This window comes from Cavia porcellus, unplaced genomic scaffold (assembly GCF_034190915.1).
Source record: "Cavia porcellus strain 051 isolate PalLab524CR breed Dunkin Hartley unplaced genomic scaffold, mCavPor4.1 scaffold_9, whole genome shotgun sequence".
NCBI classification, from domain to species: Eukaryota; Metazoa; Chordata; class Mammalia; order Rodentia; family Caviidae; genus Cavia; species Cavia porcellus.
The window spans coordinates 45,983,450-46,011,153 of NW_026947492.1; the positions used below are offsets into that span (position 1 = coordinate 45,983,450).

General features: G+C 35.5%; 1 protein-coding gene across 3 annotated transcripts in view; it reads left to right on the forward strand.

Moving 5' to 3' along the window:
- The window catches only part of Grm5 (glutamate metabotropic receptor 5), a 478,225-nt gene extending 455,912 nt beyond the window's left edge, over positions 1–22,313 (forward strand). For 2 of the 3 annotated variants that reach the window (XM_063256289.1, XM_063256290.1), the window contains exons 9-10: positions 4,232–4,327; positions 17,615–22,313. In XM_063256289.1, coding sequence (XP_063112359.1) covers positions 4,232–4,327; positions 17,615–18,536 — 1,018 coding nt within the window. In that variant the 3' untranslated portion in view covers positions 18,537–22,313. The remainder of the gene's footprint in view (positions 1–4,231; positions 4,328–17,614) is intronic. The other variant, XM_063256291.1, reaches the window with a different exon arrangement.
- Positions 22,314–27,704: the final 5,391 nt, after the last annotated feature.

Here is a 27,704-nt window from a genome sequence, read left to right on the forward strand (position 1 = left end):
TTATCTTAAAGATGAGGACTTCAACATATGAATTTTGGGGATAGCAAACATCTGGATTATAGAACTCTCCAAATTGGTTATTTTGCTTTTGCAATTTCCCAAAACTCAACTTTCACCAATTCTACTCTCATGAGCACTCTTTTATTCAAAATCCTACGATCACTTAACATAAACTTGCTAATACTCCTTCCTGAATGAAAATTTCTCCATGATTTGATTCTCTCATATTCATTCACCTGTGCATACCTTCATACAACAAATACTATCATCTATAATAAGTCTGGCTATTTCATAGGCACTGAGATGACTTTACTAAAGCCCTTCTGAATTTATAGCTTCATAGAGCTTAAATCCCATAGAAGATTTCAATGAGAAAAGCAGACTGTACATAAAATAAGTAAAATATAAATTGTGTTGTATTAAGTTTTTCTGAAAAAAGCAGGAAACTGTAATAGGAAGAGGGGATGATCACCTGATTATAGTTGGTCGTAACTGAACGCACTGGGGAAGGGAAACCTGAGGAAAATTTTGAAAGAGGAAAGCTCAGATAACACCTGACTATAGCAAGGACTCTGGTGGTAGGATGGTTGGTGTTCTCCAGCCACATGATCAGAGTGGGCAAGGAAGCACAGGAAGTCATGAGGTCAGAGAAGTAGTAAGAGACGGGAGAAACTATACAGTTCTTTGAGGAGGAGAAGAAGGAGCAGAGGGGGAGAGAATGAAAAGGAAGAGGAAGGAGAGGAAAAAGAGGAAAGGGAGAAAAAGGGGAGGGGTTAGTTTTTCTGTATAGTAAAAAAAATCAGAATGTACTCAGATTGGTTGGTAACTAATTGAAAGGTGTAAGTAGAAAGGTGGTGATATGCAAAGGACTGTATTGTGACAAGATTATTCTGCCTGCTGTGTGGAGACTGGATTGGATTGGGTTGGGTGGGGAAAAGTTAATATATTAAGACCAAAGCAGAACCTATTTAAGAATCTTTTACAATTTTAAAAAATGATGGAGGCTGGAACCATTATGAGTGAAGGCTGCAGTGACAAATGGACAAATTCAGCCATTACACCCCTTTCAGGTGAGGTCACTGTTCTTCTGCATCATCTGTTTCACAGAATACAGAAAGAGGGGCCATCTGATTCTACATCCTCACACTAAAACTAGACTTTTTGACATTTATGTTTTTTCTCCATCTTTTGACTTTGCTGATAAATACTACTCTTGAATGAAGAATTTCTATCAGCCCAAGTTCTGCTATTTGCTGAGAAACTTTAATGCCCGTATAAAGGATAAACCATTAAATAGCTTCTCTTCCCATAGCTCTAGTGACTTATAATGTGTTATCATCTTATTTTGAGTGACTTATTTCCTCAAATCTCCCTCACATATAAAATATTCATTTTCAATATCAAACCTTCACTATTTTCTCTCCGTCCAGCTTCAGGCATCACTGCCAACATCTGATATTCCACTTAATATTCATTCCACGAGTTCCTCCATTTTATTCTAGTCTTTTACCTCATTTTGGACTCATTTATTCATTCTGGATCATAAAGTCTATATAAAACTTTCAGTAATTGAACATTCAGTGAATGTTCAAATGAAACCTTTGAACTCAAACATTTTGGTGAGATTATATTGTCTCACCACATAAATCCAGCCTCACTGAAGAGAAGTTAAAGCTTTCTGAACAAAGTAAAAAGAAAAAAATCTTCAGGGAATACCAACAAAACTTATTCTAGAACAAATCATTCTGAAATCTCATAAAACTTTTGTAAGAGATTTTCATGGCAAGGTTCTGGCCTATAAACACAAGTTGTCAAAGCAGAACTGACCACAAATCAGTCTGTAGTTTGTAAGAAAATAATCAGCACAAATAACCCTGAACCCAGTGTCTAACTTTGGCGGGGCGGGGGGCGGTGCAGGGCAGCATTTGTGTTTACTTTGTGGGTTTTGGTGTCAGCTTTTACAAAAAGAGGTTGATTTTTAATGAAATAAGATGTTTGAGATCTTTTTCATGTTTGACAAATGGAGATAACCTGGCAGAGGTATGTGTGGGGAAAAGAGACAAAGAGGAGCTTATAAGCATGAAGTGTTAAATATTTTAACTAATTTATGAAGGATTTGATTCACTTCACAATGACTAGAAGAACATATGCATACATTATGCATCCTTTTAAAGAAGTTTTTGACCACCAGTAGTTTCCTATTAGATTAATACTATTTCCATTTAGGCTATAGAGCAGCATTTTCTGCAATATAATTCATGAATAAGCAAAAAATATTTGTACAGACTGAAGTAGAATCATTCACACTGGTACTTTACAACGGATTCCTTTCCAAGGTATTTTATTTGATGAAATGAAGCCGCCTTGATTTGACTTGGTCTGATGCTTTAGTAACTAAAGTCTTCAAGTTTTTCTTCTATTCTTCATGTTCTTGTTCTAAGATTACATGGTTGCATGTTTCTTATCCTTACCTTCTCCAACTACTTACGGACGCTTATGGGGCAGGGCTGACAGACTTATCTCTATAGCCAAAAACAAAGTCAACTGTCTAGAATGTATAGGATGCTCAGTTAATTTCCACTGTATGGTGAACCATTACATCCATTTGGGCTTGATGATCCATTTTCATTCAAATTCTACTTTTAATATTTTAGAAAAGGAAAAAAATAAGAAGCCTTGACCATCAAGATCTATACTTATTTTAATTTCATTACAATGTTTTTATCTTACTTTTCAAACACTATAAAAACAAAGATAAAAAGTGCCTATTTCCAAGTTATTTGACAGTAACTCATTTTATTGTCTGTTGAATACCAGGAACATAGACGAATTGGAACCACATCAGGTTCCAGATTATGGGGGAAAAGGGAATAAACCTCATTTGCATGGGTGCCTGAAAGCTCTATAAAAATTTATCTTCTACTAATTAGGTTTGTGATTTTGATAAAGTCAGTCTCAGTTTCTCAATTTAGCAAAGGGAAATAACAGTGGTTTCTAGCTACCAACAGATTTAAATTGGCCAAATAGATTATACTGCAAAAGCGTAAGGAATAATCTAAATTTTTAAAAAAATCTGTCATCAACATATAAGGATTTATCTTGATGTGCATTATATGAGAATAATATTAGGGATCACCACCCAGCCTTTGTTTCTTTTCTCTTTCTTCTCTTCCCTTTCTCTTGCATTCCTTTCCTTTCTCTTTCTTCTTTGTTTTCATTTTCCTTTCATTTCCCTGCCTTTCCTTTCCTTTCTTTTGTTCTTTCTTTTGCAGTACTAAGACTTGAAACCAACACATTAACACTAAGATACATTTCCAGCCTTTTTTATTTTCTATTTGAGACAGGTGTCACTAAGCTCCCTAGACTAGATTCAAACTCGTGATCTTTATGCTTCAGTCTCTCAGAGTATTAGAATTACAAGCATGTGCCACTGTGGTTGGCCTATTTATTTTAGATTAAATACTTAGTGCCATCTGGGAGAGGAAAACTGCTCATTCTAATACAAAACCTATTTGATAATATCTCAAAATGTAAGCAACCCAATACCGACTGTCAACTTTAATTTAATAGTTACAAGAACCTCTCATATCCAAGTAATGTATCTTCTCTCTTTTGGTATTGCAAATGTCTAATATTCAGACATAGTAACACTCAGTGAAGATTGACTGTGCTAAAATTTAGCTTTTGAAAACCTAGATAAAGATAACACATATAATGACTAACATATAGATTATAAACTTTGATTTTTATTTTCAAAGATCAGATTTGTTTGCCTTTGATCATTTAACCTTTACCCATTGTATGGAAATAATAGCAAAGCCTCTATTACAGGATTCTTGACATTATTAAATTTAAGTTCTAGCACAATACATGATACCTGGTAAGCACTAAATTGGTTGTAATTAATGATCAATATGCATGTTTTACGTGCTAAGACTTACATTATTTTATAATTGCTTATTAAGTATGAACTCACAGATTAATCAGAAATGAAAAAAGGGGTGAATTACATGAGATTTCATTCAGAGGTATTAAAGTCATGTTCAATTTTTTTCTATATGCCATCACAAGTATCAAATGAGACCACAGGTCAATCAATGCACTGAGAAGAAAGAAGGCCTATTTTGGCATGAGGTTACCCTCTCTGTGGTCATGGCGCCTCCTCAGCCTGGCAGTTAAAGCACACAATCACACCTTTCTGTTTGCTCCTGTCCTTGTTCATGCTCACCAGGTACAAAGACAGGAGACTGGCCCAGCACAAGTCGGAAATAGAGTGTTTCACCCCCAAAGGGAGTATGGGGAATGGTGGGAGAGCAACAATGAGCAGGTAAGCAAACTGTGAGTGGCTTGAGGTGGTGTGACATGAATGTATGCAAGCTAGAGGAACAGGTGGCTCCCTAGTCTGGGTTCTTGCTCAACTCTTGAGTATCCAATCTCGGGAACTAGTTTTCTGTGTCTGATTTGTAAAACTCATGCCATCCTCATGTATAGTAACGGGAGCCTCCTGTCCCAGATGCTGCTGTCCCTCAGGGTTGTGCGCTTTGCATGTCTGAAGCCTTAGCTAACAGTCAGTCTTCCTTGAGTTTTAACTTATTGGTCTAATGGTTTTGGAGTTTGCAAAGTGAAAGAGATTGGAGGAAATTCACATTTCAGGACTATGCAATAACTTAATAAAACAAATGCAAAAGCTTAGGATTGGTTTTGAGGGAAAGATCGTAATTGAGGGAACACTCCAACCCCTGATGTCAGACAAGCTTGGAAATTAATCTTATTTACTTTGAATGTAACAATGTCTTAGAGCCAAGTGCAAACACCATGCCAAACCAGTGGACTGTAGACACAAGAGACTTTTTTTGAACTGAAATAAGGAAAGCTCATCCTCCTTTAGCTACTGTACCTTTGCAGCTCCTTTACTTTCTTGTGTTGTTGACAAATACTCCCTGTCGCTGTGCTGTGCATGTTCTTTTGTAGTAGGCACTTCCAGCTGAGCTGTTCTCAGTAAATTGGGGTATTAGAATTATAAGCATAAACTGAGCTGTGTTGCATGAAATGAACGTGCTTATTTGCATGGGATTGGGTTTCAACAAAAGGGCTCTGGAGATAAAGGCAATCAGGATTGTCATTAAACAGTTCCAAGACGCTGTATAAGCCTTCAGTTCAGGAATCACTTACCATGAACTACCTTTCCACTTCTAATTTGCTTTAGCATTTCCCAATCCATCTGTGATAGTAGGTGTAGAGGAAAACTGTTGCACATCAGCCTGGATGAGAGAAAGGGAGAGGACCAGAAAGTATTGTGTCCATGCGTGTTTGCATGTGCTGAGAGTACAGCTTGAAATCCAGCTGCGTAACAAAATGATCTCACTAAATTCTGTTACAATTTCACCCCAAAACATGGTGTTTGCTTCCTCAGTGGTGGGCTCCTTATTTTCAAAATAATAAATCAGTTTTTTTCAAGGACCACTACATTGCACAACTATTGGAAGCAATTCACATGGTAGTCTGTGAAAAGGTTCCGAGAACTATGCAGTGCACAGACTGAGCAATGATTAACAGTAGTTCTGGCCAAAAGGCTGTCCAATTTTGTCCACGCTTCCCAAAGAAAAGGCAGTAAGAGAGTGTGTATAAGTGCAGTATATATTCTTAGCCTTTGGCTCACAATCTCTCTGTGCAGTGATCTTTGGATCTCAGTATTTCTAGCTGGGCCTTACTGAACGATTCTGTTTGAGTAACTCAATAGACCACTATTGAGGCTCCTAGTTTCTTTTCACTTATGTTACAAACCGGCCTAATTTCTGTCCTTGCAAATAGAAACAAGATGCACAAGGCAAAAATGACTTCACTAAGTGAGGACTCAGGGAATGTCTCAGATAACTTATGTTTTGAAATCTAAAACCACAACACACGTGACTGCCTATCAAAGATACTGGGAAAACTGTAAGTGTCAGAAGCTAGAAATCTGTTCTATAATAAGTTTCCTAGGTCATTCTAATTTAGTGACTCTATAAACTGGTGTTTTAGAATATTTATCTAGAAATAATATGGATCTGTATATAGTAAGCATTACATCTTAACTATGCCATCCAATGTTCACAAGAATGTTTAATCAATGCTTAGAAACCTCAGATCCAATTAATTCAGACACCAAATTTGCTCAGTGCTGTCTTGACTGAGAATGGGATTGGGGAATACAGACAGGGTGGATCATATGGTATAAATAGACACTAAGTAAAACAACAAGCAAGCTTCCTTGGGTCCGATTCAGATCTAAACAGGAAGCTAACTCAATATATCTGCTCGAGGAATGGTCCAACTTTTTTCTACAGCAGCAAAATTCCATTTAACTTTTGTTTGCTTACTCATTTGAAAATAAAAAGGTAATGTCAAGACTTATGACAATGACAGGTACTGCTGGGGAAGAAGGAAAGAGACACTTGGTGGAAGTAATGATTTAAGCCCCACAAATAAGCAGTCAATTGGGAGCAAATGATCTTTTCTAATTTATTTTTCTTCTCATTTCTTTAGCACTAAAAATCTAATAGAGATAGTTGGGTGGAGTCTTTCTGTTCTCTTATAAAGCTTTCTTTCGGGGAACAGAAAAGTTCTGTAGATATACAAAAAAGGGGGGGTCAAAATTCACAAGGCTTTTGTATATGTTACGCTCTCCAACTTATTTGGTTACATAAATATACCCACATAATAACATTTATCTGGGAGTAACAAGGTTAGAATAAAAATTATTCTATGTCGACAAATTACAGTATGTCGAGGAGATAACTTACATAAAAACAGTTTCTAAGTAAAGGACTTGAGTGGTTAAACACAGTTTTCTTACTCTAGAATTGAAGGGCTGTGGAAAAGATGACTGCATATGTGAGGTGACTGCTGTTACTTTTAGTATCAACTAGTAAGGCTTTCTTTGTAACCCACCTCCTCAGCTCCCCCAGCTGCTTCCCTAGCCAAGCCTTACATTTACTTTGCAAAGATCTGGGCTGGTTCTGTGGCCTTTACTGAACACCCAGTCCCAGAAAACCAAATATTATTCCTTCTCTCATGTATCTAAGTTTCCTGTGGTGAAACTTTAGAATGGACAGGACTCCATAACTGTATGGGATGATTCTCCTAAATCTAGGAGCCACAGAAGAGAAGAAAAGTTGTGAACTGTTAGTTCCAACACCGTCAGAGCCTTAAGATGCTCCCTTCCTTGCGCCCTCCTCAACGAATCCCCTCATTTGCAAAGAAATGAGAACTTTGTATGTACTTACAACACTCCAGCCTCCTAAAATAATTGGTTGCAATTTTCCTATTTTTCTTTCCAAATATAACATGTTGTCTTTTTGTGCATTCCAAGTGGAAAATCTAAAGTATTTTTCAGGGTTCAATCTGATTGCAGGAAAACTGAAAGACAGTCCTAGATAAGGAAGTGCTGAAAGAACTAGAAATTATTTAAACTCTGTTACTATGTCAATTCATACCCAGGAGCCCCCATCCTCAGGAATGAGGATAACCTCTATATGGTTATGACTAACTCCAGCCTCATCAGCAGGAGTGTTCCATCGGAGTACTTGTTGGAGTCTGCAATCTAATGTGCTCATGTTGAGCTCCACAAGGAAAAATCTTACACTTTCCGCACTTCCCACTCTCTCTCTTTTAAAAAGGGGTTCTTTATTCACGAAAAACTGACAGATCAATAGATTCCTACCAGTGTGAGAAAAAAGGAAGGTGATAAGGAGTTAATTTATGACGAATAAAAAGAAAATGTTACTGTTATTATTTCATGATACCAGTGTATGAAACATTAATTTCGAGTAACTGATTTTTACCAAGTATATACCATACCTAATTTTAGTGGGTGAAAATATTTAATGAAGTTTTACAAAATCTAGTGACAGTGATATCATAATAGTATCTGTAAAACTTATAGGCTCTAAGGCTGGAAATTTTAGTGGGTGAAAATATTTAATGAAGTTTTACAAAATCTAGTGACAGTGATATAATAGTATCTGTAAAACTTATAGGCTCTAAGGCTGGAAAGGTAGACCCAAAGATGATGTCTGAATTAAAACAGTTTTGCTTTTCATCCATTTTTCCTTTATCACAAGCCTATTTATGAGCCAAAAATCCTATGTAGATAAATAAATCAGCCAAGATTAGGGGCCTTGAATATCTGTAGTGTATGAGGGAACAAAGTCAGAAAAACTAATAAATGCAACATTAATATGAAACTCCTCTCTACATGACAATATATCTCATATAATCAACTAGTTTAGAGCAAGGGGAATTATGCATTGCAAACGTGTACTAATAAAAAATAAAAACTGAAAAAAGAATAAATTGAAGAGTAATTAAAAGCAAATAATAACAAGCCTAAGTTAAGTCTTCAGAGATAATAGGCACATAAAGGTTTAAAACTCAAGGTCTAAAAAAAGAAATAGACTGTACTTTTCTATTATAGTAAAAGCCAGCTAGTTGCTTAGCAATAGATTAGTAATTTTGCAGTAGTATTCTCTTACCTCTCTCCAAAGTAAACTTCAGATTAATTTTTATTTTTATATTTAGAGATCTAAAAACTTATAATGATAACAATGATTACCATTACTACTATACATATTCAAGACACAGTATTTATTGTTTCTTTATACAAATTATGCATTAAGTTTTCACAAGAGCATATTCTATGGTTCATATGAGAAAAAATGTGGTTCAAAAATATCAAATAATTAAAGTGTTAAGAGTAATTTCATGAAATGTCTAAAATTAAAGGGAACTTAAAATCTAATTCAGGTATCAGCCAGAGTAGGATCAGTTCAACTCCATAATCAACATTTTCTGTGAAATGAAGACTATATAACACTTTCTTTTACTATAGTGCTGTGAAAATTAAATGGACTATGCAAGTACAGAACTAAGGATATTCCCTGACCAAGTGCAGAAGATATTCCATGAGAGCGTGCAAATGACAACAAAGCCAACACTATAAATTATAAACTTTTTACAGATTCTCAATGAATGCTTACATCATAAAATCTCAAGAAACCCTACAGAAATTAGTTTTATCTTAATTTATTTAACATTGAACCTACTTATTTATGAGCCATCTGTTCTATTTGCTATACCATTAGCCAATTAATTTTATAAAATATATCGATCAAAAAGAAAAGATCAAAATCATGTGTTCTGAGTAACATACCAATCCTCAAAATCTTAAAACAACTTCCCAGGGAAACCTTTTAAAAGAGCTGCACATTTTCACGATAGCTAATGTTTGGTGGTTAGAACAGAAATCACTAACTTTATTAAGGACCATAAATATAAACCAAGTTCCAAATTCCTTTTGTTTATTTTTCTAAGAGAATCACTAATTTCTGACAGTATGTTTGTGTTATTATTGGACAGTCTTCTATTAAGCCTGTGCAAATAGTAACAGGAATGCTTATATTTCATGACATTCTTGTTTAAGTTTCTGCTCGACTATCTTCTCATCTAACACCTTTTTAATTGGGAAAAGAAGTAGTGAGTCAAAGTTGTATGCAAGACTGCTGTCCCTATGAAATATATATTTTGGAAATACACTATAAGAACAAATTCACACACACACACACACACCACATATACACACAATTTTTTAGAAGACATTTATATATGAGTGCATGTATAAATTTACATGTATTTTACTTGAGAAAATTTATTTATTTAATAGCTTATAATTTCTTGTAGTACAGAAGAAAGAAATCAAAGTAGTTTCTGATGTAACAAATGTCAATTCAAAAAGGGAGTAGCCTGACATATAATTAGTCAAATACAAACTCATATACTTTAGAGGAGTAAGTAAATTTTGAAAGATGATTTCTATTGGGAGATTCAACTCAATATATGATTAAAATTCTGCTATTATGTCCACTTATTATACCCTGCTAGGTAAATAATATTGAAATGCAGCAACAGTTGCCCAGCAAAGCTGAGTATTCTGAAATTTTAAATCAATTATTTCTTCTAATTTCAAATTTTCTGAATCATGAATTGATTCAACACAAATTTATTTATATTTAGAAATATTTATTCATTACTTATATATAAATCTATTTGCCTTATATTGTATGTAAATTCAAAAGTTTATGAATAGGCCTCTTACACCTAATTATTTATCATCATTATAATTAATATTGCTTACAGTATACATGAGATACTAGTCTGTCATTTATTTTGACTTGGACAACTTAGCTAAATTCTATATACTTCTGTTTTGACAATTCAGATTAATTAATACCTGTCCCTACCAAGCACTGAACATGCTGTAATTCACTTTTATCTCACTAATACTCCCAGAACACCTCTGCACCAGGCATCATACTGAGCGTAGGACATGCACTTAGCTGCATCCCTTGGGATGCTCCTGAGTTAGTGGGAGAGCTGACAAGTACAGAGGTAACATTTGAAAAGTTCTTCCAGGAGTCTCTTTTTTTGCCACCAATTCCAAACTCATGTTTTTCTGCAAGGTTTGCACCAAGTTAAGTTCTTCCACAAAGTTTTCTTGGCTGCATCAGTTTACAAACATGAAACATCTGTGTCTAGTTTCATTATCTCTTTCCTAAATTGTAATTTTGTTTTATTGTGATTGCTGAAAAAAAATGCATTTCTTGATTTGGAAAAAACACTCACAAAACTAAAATTTCATCTAATTTTAGTTGAAAGATTTCAGCTAAAACTTAGAACTTTACTGTCAGCATGAGAGTGTAATTTAAAGTCTGAGCTTAGGTAACTGATTTCTGGATCAAAACAGTTTAATTTGGAAGGAAAAAAACCTACCATATTTCAACAATATGTGTACAAGCTTAGCACTTGCCTCTGTGTCATGTCATACTCAGTTAAAATACTTTCTCTTCACTGAGGACCCTTGGGGGAGATCACATCAGTGTCAACACCATTAGGCACTTTAAAAACACAGCCAGCATGGACATGTAACTTTCAGAGAATGCTTGTGTTGCTCTTAAACCAAAGATGAGTTCTAATAGGACTGAATGGTTGTCTTTCTATAAGGATTTTGTTAGAGATTAAAATCCTTGTAAGAAATATTATCTGGCAATATTATCACAAAACCTCCCAGCTCTGTGGGAAGAGTTTCCTGGGATTAGCCTTGCGGAATTAGCTACTAAACTATGTAGACAATACACCTATTAGTTGGATATAGTTTATCTATGTTAATATCCTTAATCTTCATGCTTCATTAAGCCTCACTTTATTTGCAAATCTTTCCTTGAAACTTCTTTCCCCAGTAGAAACATCTTTATTTTTTCTTAATTGCTCTTTTACCAACAAGAAGAACCTAATGGAAAAAAAAACAAACTCTTTCTCTCAGTTTTCCTATCAGAACATTCCTTTCCATTTTCTCCTTTGTAATTCTGATTATTATGTCAATATTATATCCCTATACTAATAAAGCAACATTTTAAATCTATCCTAACAGAAGTATTTTGCTTAAGTCCATTTTTCTCTCCCCCATCCTTAATCTCTAGAGAAATAATCAATTTAATAAATATCAGTTAAATCTGAATATTTTCTCAAGTATAACCAGCACTGGGGCTAAATTAGTGACAAAATCAACGGACAAAACTGGGTGAAGACTTAAGTTACCAGTACAATGGAGCCTGCATTCAAACTGTTCTTCTTGAGCCCAGCAAAGAAAATTAAGTAAAAAATTAAATAAAAATTAAATAACAACATAGTTTTTATGGATGAATAATAACAAAAGAAACCAATAATTTAATCAAGCATGCAGATGACATTTAAATCTAATAATCATAGCACTTTTTTGGTCTAATTATGTTAAAATACATATCAGTTCTACACACTAATAAGAAGTTCCACATTAATTACTTTTGAGTTATTCACATAGCAAAGGAGAGTAAAGTAGAATCTTGTAGTTGGGAATGTCCAGCAAGAATTTTTATAGCAGACAAAACTGTTCATGTATTTTAGCTTCTGATGCTCTAACTTCTATTCCTCTCCTACATTGTCAAACTGGATTACTTGCTGCTCACACATTCCTTGTGGATTTCTGAACTTCTGTTACTGATGTCTCCACAGAGCGCGATAACTATCACTCTCTTTTCATATTTCATCATAAACTATCAATTACTCAAAGAGGATACATAGATCCTCCTTAGGAAGACAGCTTTCACTCTGAAAGCCCTGCTGGGTTCCTTCCTTTGTAAAGTTTTGAATCCCTTGTGATTTGTCACTCCTGAAGCCTAATGAACTGATTTCTTACTCCAGTTCTCCAATACTACTCCTCAGTTTCCCTGCCTTTATCATGCTTCCATCTGCCCATCTACTTTCTCATTTGAAGGTCATAAGGAAAGGAAAAACCACATATATCTGTCAACCAATATAACTGCTAGTAACTCATAGTGTTAGTTTTCTCCTATATCTATCTTCTTTTGAATTCAATGTTATCCTCTTTGAGAGATGACTAAGTTAGCGATTTTCATCTACAACAACAAAAAATACTGAGAAATAAAAATCATTTGCAAAGGAATCACATACAAGAATTTTGTAAAAAGTCCAGATTTAAAGTTATCCCCACAATTACACAATCCTAGTTTATTGGAATTCCAAAATAAATCAGAGAAAATAAAATAATTAGAATTATCAATAGGAAAAGTGTTTTTCTTTGCATCATAACATTAAAATGGAGGTGACAACAGTTACATATTAATTTATATTGCTATAGGATTCTAGTGCCTTCATCATCAAGACAATTGACATCCAATCATTATCTCTGACAAATGTTGGTGCCTAATTAACCTGTGTTGTTTAACTTAATGGCCAAAAAGAGATGTAGGGTGTTTTCTAGGCTATGTAAGTATATGATTAAGAAGTATAGAGAGAATGTAAGTTAAACAACTAACTTTTCTACCTAAAACACGTATCATCCCCGGATATACCACCTCAGGGTTTTCTTTCACAGAATAAGGACAATAACTTCAAAAAGAAAATATATACAATATAACATCATGAAAATGGGAATCATGACATAGTATTATTCTCATTTTCCCATTTGCTAACTTTGTAAACATGCAGAACGAATCACCTCATACCATTGACCCTTGGTCTCCTCATCTTTGAAGAGGTGAATAAAGACACTGGTCTTACCACTCTTCCATAATCAGAATGTTCCTAAAAGCAGTTTATAAATCACAATGCAAATATATTGTTTGGATTTCTATGTCTATGCTGTGTAATTTATTTCTTGTCTTTATTTACTTTTACTCAAATGTTCTTCTCTGCATATATCTCTAATGCATACATTCTCATAGCTATTTAAACTGTCAATAAGGTCGCTATTTACATCTATTTATGTTACAGCTTGGAAATTTATATAAATGGTTGTCATTTTTCTTACATAGTACAGTGTGCTTCTCAATTTAATTTTCAAAAGATGTCACATTTTCAGCAAAGCTCAGCAAGAAATCTTTTCATCTACCATGGATGCCTTACCATAAATAACATCTAGTTCTTTACTATCTCATAAAAACTTTATTACTATATTTTTACTGAAGGGAAATCATGGAAATCAAAATATATTCATAAAAAGTTTAAGAAAATTAACCATAAATGGAACTGCCACTGCAAACTGTCTGCTTATAATGTTCTTAATCTATGAGGTTCTTTCATTTAACTACTATTTTGTTATGTCACTCTACAAGCATAATTTGCTACTAACATTTGTTAATGACATTTCAAGTTTTTCAATTTTCTTTTTGTATTAGCTCATAACCACACTATATCTCCATCTTGGCTACCCATTAAGCTAAAATATACAAACTACCTGATTTATTCAATTTTCACTTAATATGAACATAATGTTACAAATTCCACAAACTTTTTGATGGTTAAACTCTTTCTATTAATGTCTGCTCCCTAAAGATGACAAGCTGAGACAGAATGCTCTAATTTCTTTATGTTTGGGCAGATGAATAGAGAAAACATGAGTAGTCATTGAGCTTACATTTAGAACCTGCTTGAAATTAATAAGTTATTTAAGTGCTCTACATAGAAGAGGAACAATAAATTTCTGAGAGTAAAAGTACAAGATGTCATTTGAGCTGACCCAAAATATAAACAAAACCCATCCCCACTCCCCTAAAAAACCCTAATCTTCACATCACACTGAAGTATTTTAGAAATAAAGAAAAAAACTATCATAAAAGGGAAGATATTGTATTATGTGGTATTATTTTGAAAAGAGTTCATTGGTATTTACAAAACAATGAGTAGTGTTTTTTTGATTCCTGTCCTGTTACACAAAATCATTATGTACTGCTTCTTTCTTCTAAACTTCTTAATTTTTCCTCTTTTGTATCACTTAATCTATGCAGTGGGGAAAAGTAAAAATGCTACTGACGGGTACAGAAAAGCTGTCTTTCTTTTTATTTACCACTTACCTCAGGCCACCTGAAGCAACATAATCTCAATGCTGAAACAGAAATGATCAACCTAAATAATACACATAACATCTTATCATAACTGAATGGAAATTTAATGATAATGAATAACCCCCTGTATGTGTGGAATTTTTATGCTTGATTATATGTAGGATCCTTCTGGTTCCATCCAGAAATCATGTGAACAGGTGTCTATTTCTTCCCTTTTTTTTAGTAAAGAAATACTCTTAACGGTGTTGTGACATGCTCAACATCAGTCAGGGTCAGATCTAACATCAACAGTGTGGGTCCTGTCTTACCTCATTTACCTACACTGCCTCAATAATCTTTCATTACTGACATATTTCAATAAAACAGATATACATGTCTAACAAAGTATTCCTTTGTTGTCTTTAATGCAGATATCAAAATTTAGGTTTCCACAGTTAACGAAATATCATTTCATCAGTATACACTGACTACCATTGATTAATGGAAGCTACATAACATGTAGATATATCCATGACAGGAGAGAAATAGAATCTTCTTAATATTAAACACTTGTAACACTTGATTCTAACCAAAATCAATTGTGAATTTTAAGACTGAAATGAATTTATCCACTCAAAATGACCCCAATATTTACTGAACACCTGCAATGCTCTAGAATATGTCATGGACATTATGGACATAACAGTAAACAATAAACCCTTTGCCTATCCCTTGCATCCAGCATATGGGATTAATACAAGAGTTATTAAACACCTAAATTCAGTTGCTATAGGAATATAATTTAGTTAAGGGTGAGATCAAGAAGTCTTTCTTCAAGCAAGTTAAGCAGAAGTACAAAGAAAAAAAACAGAAAGAAGAATGAATAAAAGATAAAAGGAGAAGGAAGGGGAGGGAGGAGAAGGAAAAATAAGAAGATAAAAGAGGAGAAGGGGAGGAGGGAAAGGAAGCAGAGGAGAGGAGAGACCAGGAGAGATGAGTTTCTTCTCAGAACTTAACCCACAAGTTTTTCAGTATGCTATCATGCTTTGGGGCATGACTATGTGTGATTCAAAAGACTGTCACTGTTAACATCCAAAGTTATGTTCACCATTTTACACTAAAAGCATTTGAAAGAGGGAGAGAGATTATAAAATCAGGTGTTCCCAAAAGCTGTCTGCTGGAAGCAAAAGTATCCCTAGAGTAAAGCATGGTAGAATAAATCTAGTTATGCATCTAGTTTCTAGCTCATGCTTTGTATTAAAAGGGGCCCCAGTGACCTGAAAGAATAATTGCCCCTCCCAAAATGCCTATTTCCTATCCTACTGGTAGGGGAGAAAGGGAGTAGCTGGCAACCACTCTTTGAGTCAAATCCCATAAATAATCTGGCCCATTTCTTCTGTGCCATGTTGCAAAAATTAATGTACACCTGGGAAAGTGTAGTGTACTAAAAATTTAAAAGGAAGCATGGCAGGTTAATGCAAAATGGGAAAAACAAATCCAGAAACTGTATTAGAAAAGTCAAACATTTACCAGTGCCACTTCTACTATAAATGCACAGCAACCACCATATTTGGAAATAATTTGATCATGCTTTCTGAAGAGGGCTGGAGAAAGGGGACATTTTACAATTCAGATTCTGATGAGCACTGGGTTGTCATATACATGGTAGAATAAATGAAATGAGATTGTATAGGAAGGAGCATAGAAAGAAGATCAAAAAAAGAACAGATGAAGTAAACAGCACGGGAAAGAAGCCAGAAGCATATTGCTAAACGGACTATAGAAATGGTAGTCTGTAATCAGGGGAGTGTCTCACGCAGAGCGGATCTGGAAGGTGCAATTAGGCAAACTCAAAGCAGCTAGCTGTGCTCCAAGGAGTGTTGAGAGCCCTGACTGGCAAAGGCAACTAAACCTTTCAAGAAGGCCAAGAGAATAATGAGAATCGGGGCGGGGGCAAGGACTACTTTTTGCTAGTGTTTCTCAATTTAAAAATGTCTGCTTCCGAGTCACTTTAGAGGGCAGAGGTACAGAAGCAGAGTAAAAAGCATCCATACTTGGAATCCATTCTAGACCTGCAATCTCCTGAGACACATCTAATGATATTGATAAATGCCCTATATAAGTTTTATAAACAATTAAGTTTAATAACCAATAACAGAATTTGGTTCTTCAAAGTCTTTTGAGACTGCCCAAGGCTAGCACTTGGTCACAATTCCAGAAGGGAACCGTCTGCATTAAATATAATAGACCTCTAGTTATAGAGATCATTTCTGTATTGGTGATGGGAATCACACTAGGATTGCTCTATGTTACACCCCTGAAGTCAGATCATGTCCTCTAGCTACAGTAATATTTCTAACACTGGGACTGTACTTTGGAGGCTATGTCAGTTTTTGATATTAAGGAGGGTACAGACATTGAGACTGAGCCGCCACTAAACTTGTCTTCATTTCAGCAGCTTCCAGAGCCCAGAACAGAGACCAAACAAGAACTGCTTGGGAAAGAAAAGGACAAAAAAGCAAAAACAAAACAAAACAAAACAAAAAAAATCAGTCATTAAGTCCCTAACCTATGGGCAAAATTTTGTGTCTTCACTGAATTTGTATTTTCCATCAGATACACTAAATAAAACCATGCTCAAAACTAGAAGTGTGGGCAGAAACTGCTAGTTACATAGGGCTGAATCTGCATCAAGATTAGTATAAAAGCTTAATTGGAACCACTGTTACTTTCTGCCCTTGATTCTTTCACACCTTCCCTCCTCTCTTCTGTGAATTTAGTTCCTAATTGTAATGCTTCAGTCCAAAGAAAGCCTGATACCAGGCATTTCCGCAGAGAGACATAAAACTCTAACCCCGGCATCTGTATCTACAGCACAAACAGCTTCTGTCTGAATGGGTGGAGTCAGAACTCTTGCAGAGTCCTGAAAAATGCTCTTGCATCCACACACCCCTCTGACACATTCACAGTAATAAACCCCATGGCCAGATTAAATAAAGGAGCCTTTCATGCTAAGCAAAACAAGTGAAGGTCACTTCCAAAGTCCCAAGTTCCTTCACTTGACATCCTTGTGATGTGCTATCTCCTGAAGAACAGAAAGGCTGCTCGAGCTGTGGCCCCGTGCCCACCCACCACTGGGGAAGCAGCGTGGAAGGCCCCTCCCGATCTCGCTGAGTCACCTCTCCCCTCTGTCTCCACAGCTCCAATGGAAAATCCGTCACCTGGGCTCAGAACGAGAAGAGCAGCCGGGGGCAGCACCTGTGGCAGCGGTTGTCGGTCCACATCAACAAGAAGGAGAACCTCAACCAGACGGCGGTCATCAAGCCCTTCCCTAAGAGCACGGAGAGCCGCGGGCTGGGCGCCGGCGCGGGCGGCGTGGCCCCAGGGGCGACAGGGCCGACAGGGGGCGCAGGGGCCGCAAGCTGCGCAGGCGCGGGTCCCGGCGGCCCCGAGCCCCCCGACGCCGGCGCCAAGGCCCTGTACGACGTGGCGGAAGGCGAGGAGCCCTTCGCGGCGGCGTCTGTGCGGCCGCGCTCGCCGTCGCCCATCAGCACGCTGAGCCAGCGCGCGGGCTCGGGCGGCCGCACGGACGACGACGTACCGTCGCTGCACTCGGAGCCCGCGGCGCGCAGCAGCTCCTCGCAGGGCTCGCTCATGGAGCAGATCAGCAGCGTGGTGACTCGCTTCACGGCCAACATCAGCGAGCTCAACTCCATGATGCTGTCCACGGCGGCCCCGGGCCCCGGCGTGGGCGCCCCGCTCTGCTCGACGTACCTGATCCCCAAAGAGATCCAGCTGCCCACGACCATGACGACGTTCGCCGAAATCCAGCCTCTGCCGGCCATCGAGGTCACGGGCGGCGCGCAGGCCGCGGCCGGGGCCCCGTCGGCAGGGGGCGCTGCCCAAGAGACGCCCGCGGCCGGCGCGGAGGCCGCAGCCGGCAAGCCGGACCTGGAGGAGCTGGTGGCCCTCACTCCGCCGTCCCCCTTCAGAGACTCGGTGGACTCGGGCAGCACAACCCCCACCTCGCCAGTGTCCGAGTCGGCCCTCTGTATCCCGTCGTCTCCTAAATATGACACTCTCATCATAAGAGATTACACTCAGAGCTCCTCGTCCTTGTGAAAGTCCCTGGAATCCACGCTGGGGCCCGCGTGCTCACACGGACGCCCTTGGCGACACCAGTCACCCAGCTGGCGGGCTGAGCAGAAGACGCCAAGTACACGGGGCACGGAAAGGAGATGAACAGTGCACTCTCAACCGACGAAGACACCGACTACAGTTCTTCTGGCAGATTTTCTTCTAGTGGCCTTAGAAAACATGGGCTTTTAAGAAACACTGCTTATATTTTTGAGGGCTGACAAAAGAGTCTGTTCACTTTTGTACCGAGTGCTTTGCTCTAGGAAAGCGGAAAGTGTGAAACAGCGTCATGGTGAAAACAGAGTTATTAACAACTGTAAAAAGTTTTGTTTACTTGCATTCTTTTCCCAGAAGAGTCTGATTCACAAAACATGAATGTACGTTTTCTAACAAACTGACAATCTGGGACCAAATCATCAACTTTTCTCTTTTTTCTATTTTATTTTATTTTTTCCTTCAAAGACCTTGGGAAGCAGTAACCTGGGGCCCAGTATTGACTGAGGCATAGCTGTGGGTGTTACCATGCTAACGCGTGACTTGACCGTGAATGCCGAGCTCATGTACCTAGGGCTTCTACCAGAGACTTTACAGTTTGGTTGTGAAATATTCTTCCAAAAGCCTGCATCCAGGATTCCACCTAGTTATTTCAGATTCACCTCCATTAACCAGGAAAACCAGTGGAAGATTTCTTGACTATTTCACCATGTTGCCAAATCAATAATGGAGTAGCAAAAAATATTTTCTGGAATACTGTTTTGTAATTCCCTCACTGGGGTGCGCTGTGTAGCTGGAAATTCTCTTTCTAGTAATTTTTGCGCTCCAGCCTGGCTATCTCATAATACACATGCACTCCTTATAAATGCCGATCCTTTAGTGTTGCAGACAAAACATTGAAATATACATTTGGGCTTCTTCATTCTTTTCTTTTGAGAATCTGATGCACTAAGAGCTCCTCTGTTACTCTGAGTCCCATCACTGGAAGAGTGGTTCATAGACCCAATGAAGACATTGGAGAGACTGTTGTTGAAAAAATTAACACAGTCTTTATACACTGGAAATTCAAACTGTGTCAAGTTGGCATAGCAGAGATTTTGCTGTGCCAACGACCAGTGATTTTTAACTTTTCTTGGCTGCTGAAATAAGGCAGCTATGAACTATGACAAATGTAGATTTTTTCAAAGCAATACAGAATACTAAAACAGAGGAACCTTAATATCAAGTACAGTCTTTCTTAGCCATTCCAAAAAGAGGCAAAGCAATTATTAATATTTTCTTTTTTTAAAGTAATTACTAATATTATGTTGTGCACTTCATACTGTCACTTTTTAAATACTGCAGAAAAGAGATTTAGAGTTGACAAAAAAAAAAAATATGTGCTTTGATACATACAGGTAGAAATCATAGCTCAAGACCTGAATCCACTGTCACCTCTTTATTCGCCCCCTTGCAGCTATCCTCAGGTACCAAGTATTTTTGATTTTTAAATAAAGCTAGTAATAAAAAGGAGGTGTCCTATAAATTTAAAGTTCAGTTGACCCGCCTTATACTAAAGATAGCCTTATTAAAAAGATTTGCTGTGAAGCAAAAGTATATTTTTTGGCAGAGAGATAAATAGAATTTTTTTCTTTTAGTTCATGATTCTTATTTTAATACTTTTTATTTCACATCTTTTTTTTAAAAAATTGAGAAGTGGAAATTTGTTGGTACAGTTTATCATTCTTCACTTTTTAAAGGAATAAATATATTGCTTGCTGAAATTCTGATTCTTATATCTATCTTAGTTGATATTTTAAATCATCTTTCCCAATGTAAAATATTAAAAACATTTATTAAAATATTTTATTTAAATATTAATTTAAAAGTAATTTAAGTTTCTGTGCCAAAGTTGAAAATAACATCATCAGCACATCCTTTCCCCAAATATTAATGCATTTTTATGAGATTCTTGAATCAAATAAAATCTAGCTGACTTTCATGTCTTCATTGAAACAAGTGTCTGCCTCTACAAGAAAAACACATGTAAATATTTTGAAGTATTAATACTGCTGGATCATCATTGAAAAAGGTGGCATTCACCTAGAGATTTCTATCTTGATTTCTTAAGTATTGATACATTTCTAAATGTGCTCTACTGTCTGTTTTAAAATTTGTTTCATAAAATACTTAGGTTGATTTCTATTTTATTCTGAAGAACAGTAAGTTTCCTTCCGTTGACCAATAGAACATTTTAAAATTTTACTCCATAATCAAATTTCTTTTCTAGTTTTCAGTGACATATTTTTTAAAACCACCTTATTATGAGAAACTGCATTAAAAATTAAAATTTAGTGCAAATAAATTTCCATCTGATAACTCTACATGATAATTAACTGTAATAAAAAATTTATCAAATTAGAAAAGAACAAGATGTATTTTTTCTATATTTATATAATCTTTACCACTTAATTGAACACATTGTATATTGGACATGACATAATAATACATCCTTGATACATTTTATTTTGGAATGATGCTAACTCTGTCTCTTGCCAATTCTAATACCAGGTTCCAAGTAATAACTCTATAATACAAAGAAAACTGAATATCTATTCTAGGGCTAGGCTATGAACTTCACAACTTATTTGGGTACCTATTGTCACTGAGTTTCCCTGAAAATAATCTGTTCCTGGTGCCCAGTGATAATTCAGTTGGGACCTGAATGACTAAAAGGAAGGGGAAAGTGTAGGGAAATGCTAAGAATCAGCAAGATGACTAAAAGGAAAGAGTTTGACCCTTGGAAGAAAAAGAGACTTGATTTCATCAAGTTTTACTGGCCAAGAAGTCCACTCATCTTTCTATTTTGGGAGAGATGTGAGGGCATTCTGAGAAGACTATGCATCTACTGGGAAGAACCATATTTTGGGGTTAGGAATGGGGAGCAGAAAGGCTAAATGAAGAGGAAAATCATAACAAATTTGACTGAAGCAGAGAAAAAAGCAAATTTCCAAATGTGCTGATCCTTGAAAATAATAGTCTTTCCCAAACTATTGAAGTTACCAGCAAGTAATCAGGAAGACCAGGAGATATTTTTTGACTACAAATTAATTGTATAATGGCTCTGTTGAAGTTCTGTGGCTTCCAAACCAGGAATTAAACATTATTTTTAAGAAAAAAATAAAAATATTTCCTATGCTAGTCTCTCAGCAAAATGTACATGTTTTGGAGACTTCCAAGTTATTATATGAGTTCACATTTAGTAACAGCTTATTAATAACCCTCAAGCTGTCAAAATTGCTATAGTTACCATTTACAATTTTATACTGTGAAAAAAAAATACAGATCAGTGAAAGCATAAAGATAAATCAGAGTTTCCTTTGAAGAGGGTCTGAGGCCTGGGAGATTCTCTACTGTTTATTGAAAAATGAGGCATGTATAAAATAGTTGGCTAAATTTCACTGATCTTCTCAATGTGAACAAATATACTATGTATATTGTGTGTATTTCTAGAATTCAATGGCAGCTGCTGGTGGTGTTGTAATTAGAAATCTATATAGAATATAGATGTTTTAGAAGGATGGTGCCAATTCCAAAAGATTTGTGTGGGCTACAAGTGCTTGTACTTACTTTTTTCTGCACTTACAACTGATTTGGTTTTAAAATTGTGTGCGCGTATCTGTTCCTTTTCTGTTGTTGCAGCTTGTACTATTAAAATAATAGAGAATGTTAAATTATTTTGATGTGAATTGCAAATGATTTTCATAAACTATAACATTTTTATCAGTATTGTTTTGCTTTACTTGTATAAATGTGTTTTATTTTAGCATTTTAATATATACTTGCCTGTTTCTCAGTTGTCTAAATTATGTTTTAGGTGGTGTTTGTGAAGTCAGTTACTTTTTGAAAAAATATTAAAAAAAGAAACCATGGTATGACTTAAGATTATTCCCCTTAATGTTTAGAATATTGTCGTAATTTTGTTTTCTACGATGAAGGCTTATGATATTAATTAAATTCTGAATGACATACACAATCAAGTTAATGGGTTACAAAGTAGACATTGGATAGTAGATTATAATGAAAATATAAATCAACCACATATCAACCAGAGATGCTGTTCCCAAAGACATATAAAAACAACTTTTAAGATGCAAATAAATACTTTTAAAAAATGAATGTAGGGAATATACTTTTTGTTTCTAGGCATAAAAATTGTAGATATACTTTCCTTTATGGATATAGGCATCACACAGATAAATTATGCCGCCTGTGTGTGTGTGTCTGTCTCTAATGTGTATAGAAACATGCACATATATTTATAGATACACTTTACTTTTGAGTCCATCGACATGAGTGTTTGTGTGTCTGTTTATATGTATGTGTATAAGCATTTCTGTATAATTTCTCTGAGAAATAATTATTACCAGTCACTTTTTTACTATGATACTAAAACAAATTAACATTTCCTGAATACAGATTAGTCATAACCTAAAAGCAGACTAGAAGGCTACTGTTTTATATATAAAAAAGAAAAACAATACAAATTTTAAAGTATATCTTCTTTGTGTCTACTGGCATATAGAGATTATGCATACATAACACATAAACATCTATGTAGATACATATATACATGGGCTATTATATAAATAACATTGATCTTAAAATGTAAAACATTTTTTTCTCACACTCTGCTCTTTAATGTCTTCTAAAATAGTCCAAATGAGAATGTAAAATTGAGTTTAAAATGAGATGCTTGTAAAAATGACACAGATAATTTTGTCTCAAAATTAAGAATATTTTAAATCCCTGTCTTTCTTGCTTTTCTCTTACTGAGATAAAATACTCAACACTCACAGGTTAAGGGAGGAAAAGTTTATTTAGCTCACACTTTGTAGAAGTCTTAGTCCATTAATGGTTGGCTCTAAGGTAGGGTGGCATGGCAGGCAGGCATTGCAGAGAAGAGATGGTGCATGATGAATGAAAGGTAGCAAAGAAAACAAGGGACAACCACAGCACTTTCTATCCCTTATATCTTATCTGAGCTACTTAGAGGGGATAGCATTCCCATCCTTAGTCTTAGTACCCTTGATCCTAGCACTGCACCATGGATCAATCCCAAGGTCACACATGTTAGATCCAGCCACCTCTGAAAAATTCCCACCTATGACTGCATGAAGCTTTGGAGGGACATCTAGGTACAAGCCTTGCCAGGGCCCAAAAAATCTTTCAAGGCATTCAAATCCAGCTGATGCAATAAAAGTAAATTTGATAGGGCAATAAAAGTATCTATTGCCCTATCACCAACTGACCTTATATAAATCACCTGAGTTTCCCATAGCTCACATCCTCCTTCTTTAAATACAAGGATAAGTAACTCAAACTAAAATGTTTGTTTCTATTATTTTCAACATTCCTAATACATGATAAATGCTTGCCCACATGACAGTCATCTACAGAAAAATCTAGAACTTTGCTCTATTCATGTTAGGTATTTCTTAAGCCATTAACTATCAGAAAAACTTTCACAATTAACTATCTGAAAAACCATGAAATGTATTCTTTCAGGTAACATCCACATGACCTTAACTTTTCCCATCAGGATCTGTCTCCTAATAGCATATTTAGCTATGAACTCATGGCTAAATTAGTTTACTGATGAACGTAGCACACTCATCACTTTCCAAAAGTTCTATCTCTGAACACATGACATTTTTGAGGTAATTGTAGATCTAAACTATAACAAGAACTATAGTATACTCTAGGATTATAAAAGTTCACTATTGTAAAGTATAATAATAGTTATACCATTAGCATATTAAAGACATAATATGAACTGTGTAAAAGATACAATAAGAACATTAGAAAAAATTATACCAATTACTAACAATTTTTTAAACCAATAAGTAAAAATAGAAGAAAAATTTCTTCAGGTAGAAAGAGAAAACCTATCAGAAACCTGTAGCAAAGATTATACTAATAACAAAACATGAGAAGAATTCCCATTAAATGATGAGCAGAGGAGGTATGCCATGTTGTATACATTATTCCTAAAATGAGTAAGACATTTTGAAATTTAAATAGTGTCACTTTTGTGATATTGCAACAATGTCTTTATTTGGCACAAATGTTTATACTTAGACTGTTCTAATCCAACCAGAGCATAAGACCACTTTAGTGTACAGAAATTCAGTATAATAACTATCCTGCTAGATACAACTTAAACTCAAAACAGTAAAGTAGGTAAAATACTTCAGAGAAACAAATCTACCTGCAGGTTAATCTACCTATAAAATCTTAGGCGTTCTAGAAATAATGTTAAATTTGATGATATGAAAAAACAAACAAGTAGTTGTTTACCATGTGACTGGTTAAGAAATTTCTTGTCACTAATAACATTATAAAATCTGCTAGATTAGTGAGAAAGTTTAAAATATAAATATAACAATGTTTTAAATTGTGAAATACAAGTAAATCATGCCCTTAATTAGAAAAAAAAACACAGCACAGGTAAGTATTGGTGAAGGTAATATTTTCAAGTACTTTCCAAAGAGTGTTCCAAAAAACAAAATTTTAATAGACTATTAGGAGCTGATAAAAAAAGATTAAAACATCCTGGCACTAGGAATAGCACATCTGCAGATACAAAAAATACAGAGTGTTCAGAAATTACTACTAGCTTAATTTGACTAAAGCTGCTTGGGAAGGTTAGTGGGATAACATACGTGTACTGCTTAGCACAGAACCTGGCCCATGAGAGTGTTCTTCCAATGCTCACTCTCTAGAAGGAACGATAGAGTAATGTTCGATGTTGAGATTTAATGTTTAGATTTTTTCAGTGAGGGAAACCTCCTTTTCTAGCTCTTCTTTTTTTTGTATAAACTAAAACAGTTGTTTTTTTTTAAAACAATGTTTCCATTTATTTCAGTTATTGTAAGTCCTCTATGCAGTTAAGAAAAGAATATTAACATTAAGGGAAATACAAGCAACCACTTGAATTTCTTTCCTTTCTATTGTTATGAGAGCATTAAAAATATAATGATATATCTTCTTAAAATATTTGAATGTACAGTACAGTATCACTAAAGTTAGCACAATATTGTACAGGAGATCTCAAGAACTTGCTTATCGGGAGCACTGAGACTTTATATCCATTGAATAGCAACTCCTCACTTCTCCCTAATATTTGTACCAAGCAATTATCATTCTAATCTATGTTTCTGAGTTTATATACTTTATATAAGATCATATAGTATTCATCTTCCTCTGATTATTCTATTTAATTTAGCATAATATCCTCAGTTATATATCCTTTCTTTTAATAGCATCCCTCCATTATAATATCAATTTTGATATTCTGATGTATTATATCATATTATTTATTCATCAATTCATTGATGCACATTTTGGTCACTTCCACATCTTGACTACTGTAAATAATTTTAAAGGTGAATATTTAAATCCATGCTGCTAAATCACAGAAAGGAAGAAGATTTCCATGAATACCAAGTGAGATTGTATGTTCATAGTTTATTCAATGTGCTAAACACTACCAGGCATTGAATTACTCGACTAATTTTCAGAATATTAACTTAACATGTCTAGTTCAATTGAGGGATAAAAAACAAGGGCTATAAAAATAAACTATTTGATTTTGAACTCCAAATATACTTCCTAATATCATGAAAGTAGGTTGTTTTTTCCAGCAATATCTAGTGTCACTTTAACTTATCTGTAAATTACATTCAATGTCAAACATGAAACAAGTTTAAATAGGATTTTATCATCCAAACACAGTTTTCTTTCAAATAAAATTTAAGGAAATTTTAAAAAGCCTTTTGATAAATAGAAGAGAATGATAATTTTCCATTATGTATGATTGTTTTAGATAAAACACATTTAATGAATGTCTGTTGTTTGTCAGGAAATAGTTCTAGGTTTCAGGGGTTCTGCAACCAATGAAAGAAATAAAAAATCATTATTTCCCTGGACTTTATATTTTATTTGTGTATTTGTGTGTGTTTCACGAAGATACAAAGAAAAGATAAATTAGCATATATTTTAGAAAATAACTGCTATAGGAAAAATAAACAGGTAAAGTAAACATAAATTCAAAAAAGGAGAATGACTTTAGATAGGCACATACGAAAAATTTTACTTCTAGGCACTATCTGAGCAAATATTTGAAGGAGGTACAAAAAAAGTCATTAAAATATTTGGGAAAAGAATATAAATCGGGGTCAATTATAAAGGAGCAGCATGTACCATGAGGTGAAAAGAAAAAGGAGGAAGTGGAGAAGGCTGAAGAGGAGGCAGAGGAAAAGAAGGGGGAGAAAGAGAACGAATTTCACAATCACTCTCCTTCTGTTCAAATCTGTTAAAATGCTTTGAATGGAACTGTACTTGAAATGTGTCACACACTGTTACTAGGGTTTGTTCCACATTGCCAGTTCTCATATAAAGATCTCTACCTTTCTGCTGAATGGCAGTCAGCTGCAACATTCATCATATTTGTTGATCACAGCTCATATTAGAGAAACAGTGAGATCAAGAACTGGGCAAATGGTGAAGAAGTGACTCTGGGACATATTCTGAGGGAGCATAAATAAAAACAAGTGGTTGGATGAAGTGAGTGAGATGGGAAAGGTCTAGGATGCCACCTACATGTCTGGTGTTGGACAAAAATATCAATCACTGAGTTAGGGAGGAATACTGGAGATCCAGCCTGAGAGAAGCTCTGTTTTGGACAAACCAAGTTGAAATGACTTAAAATGCTGTATAGTCAATATGTCAAGCAGTGAATTATGGGCCTAGGGCTTCAAGAGATAGAAAAAAGTTAGAGTTTCGGTAAGAAAGAACATAAGCAAAATGCTCACTGAAAAGGCATTATTGAATGGACTATTTGCAGACCTCAGTGTTGTTAGGGAACTAACTAGATATTAGCAGGACCTTGAAATCAAAGAAAGTGCCCCTAACCCCTAGGCCACCAGTGGCACAAAATTAAAAAGACTTCACTGAGTTGGTAAGATCTGCAGCTATATGGAGAATGTTTGAAAGGCATTCTAGTCTTGGGACCTGAGAAATGTCAAATACACTTTCTCACAACTGCCCAAACAACATTCTAGAACTATGGCAGTTGACTACACAGGACACTAGCCTTTACTTGCCTGGGTCCTGGAA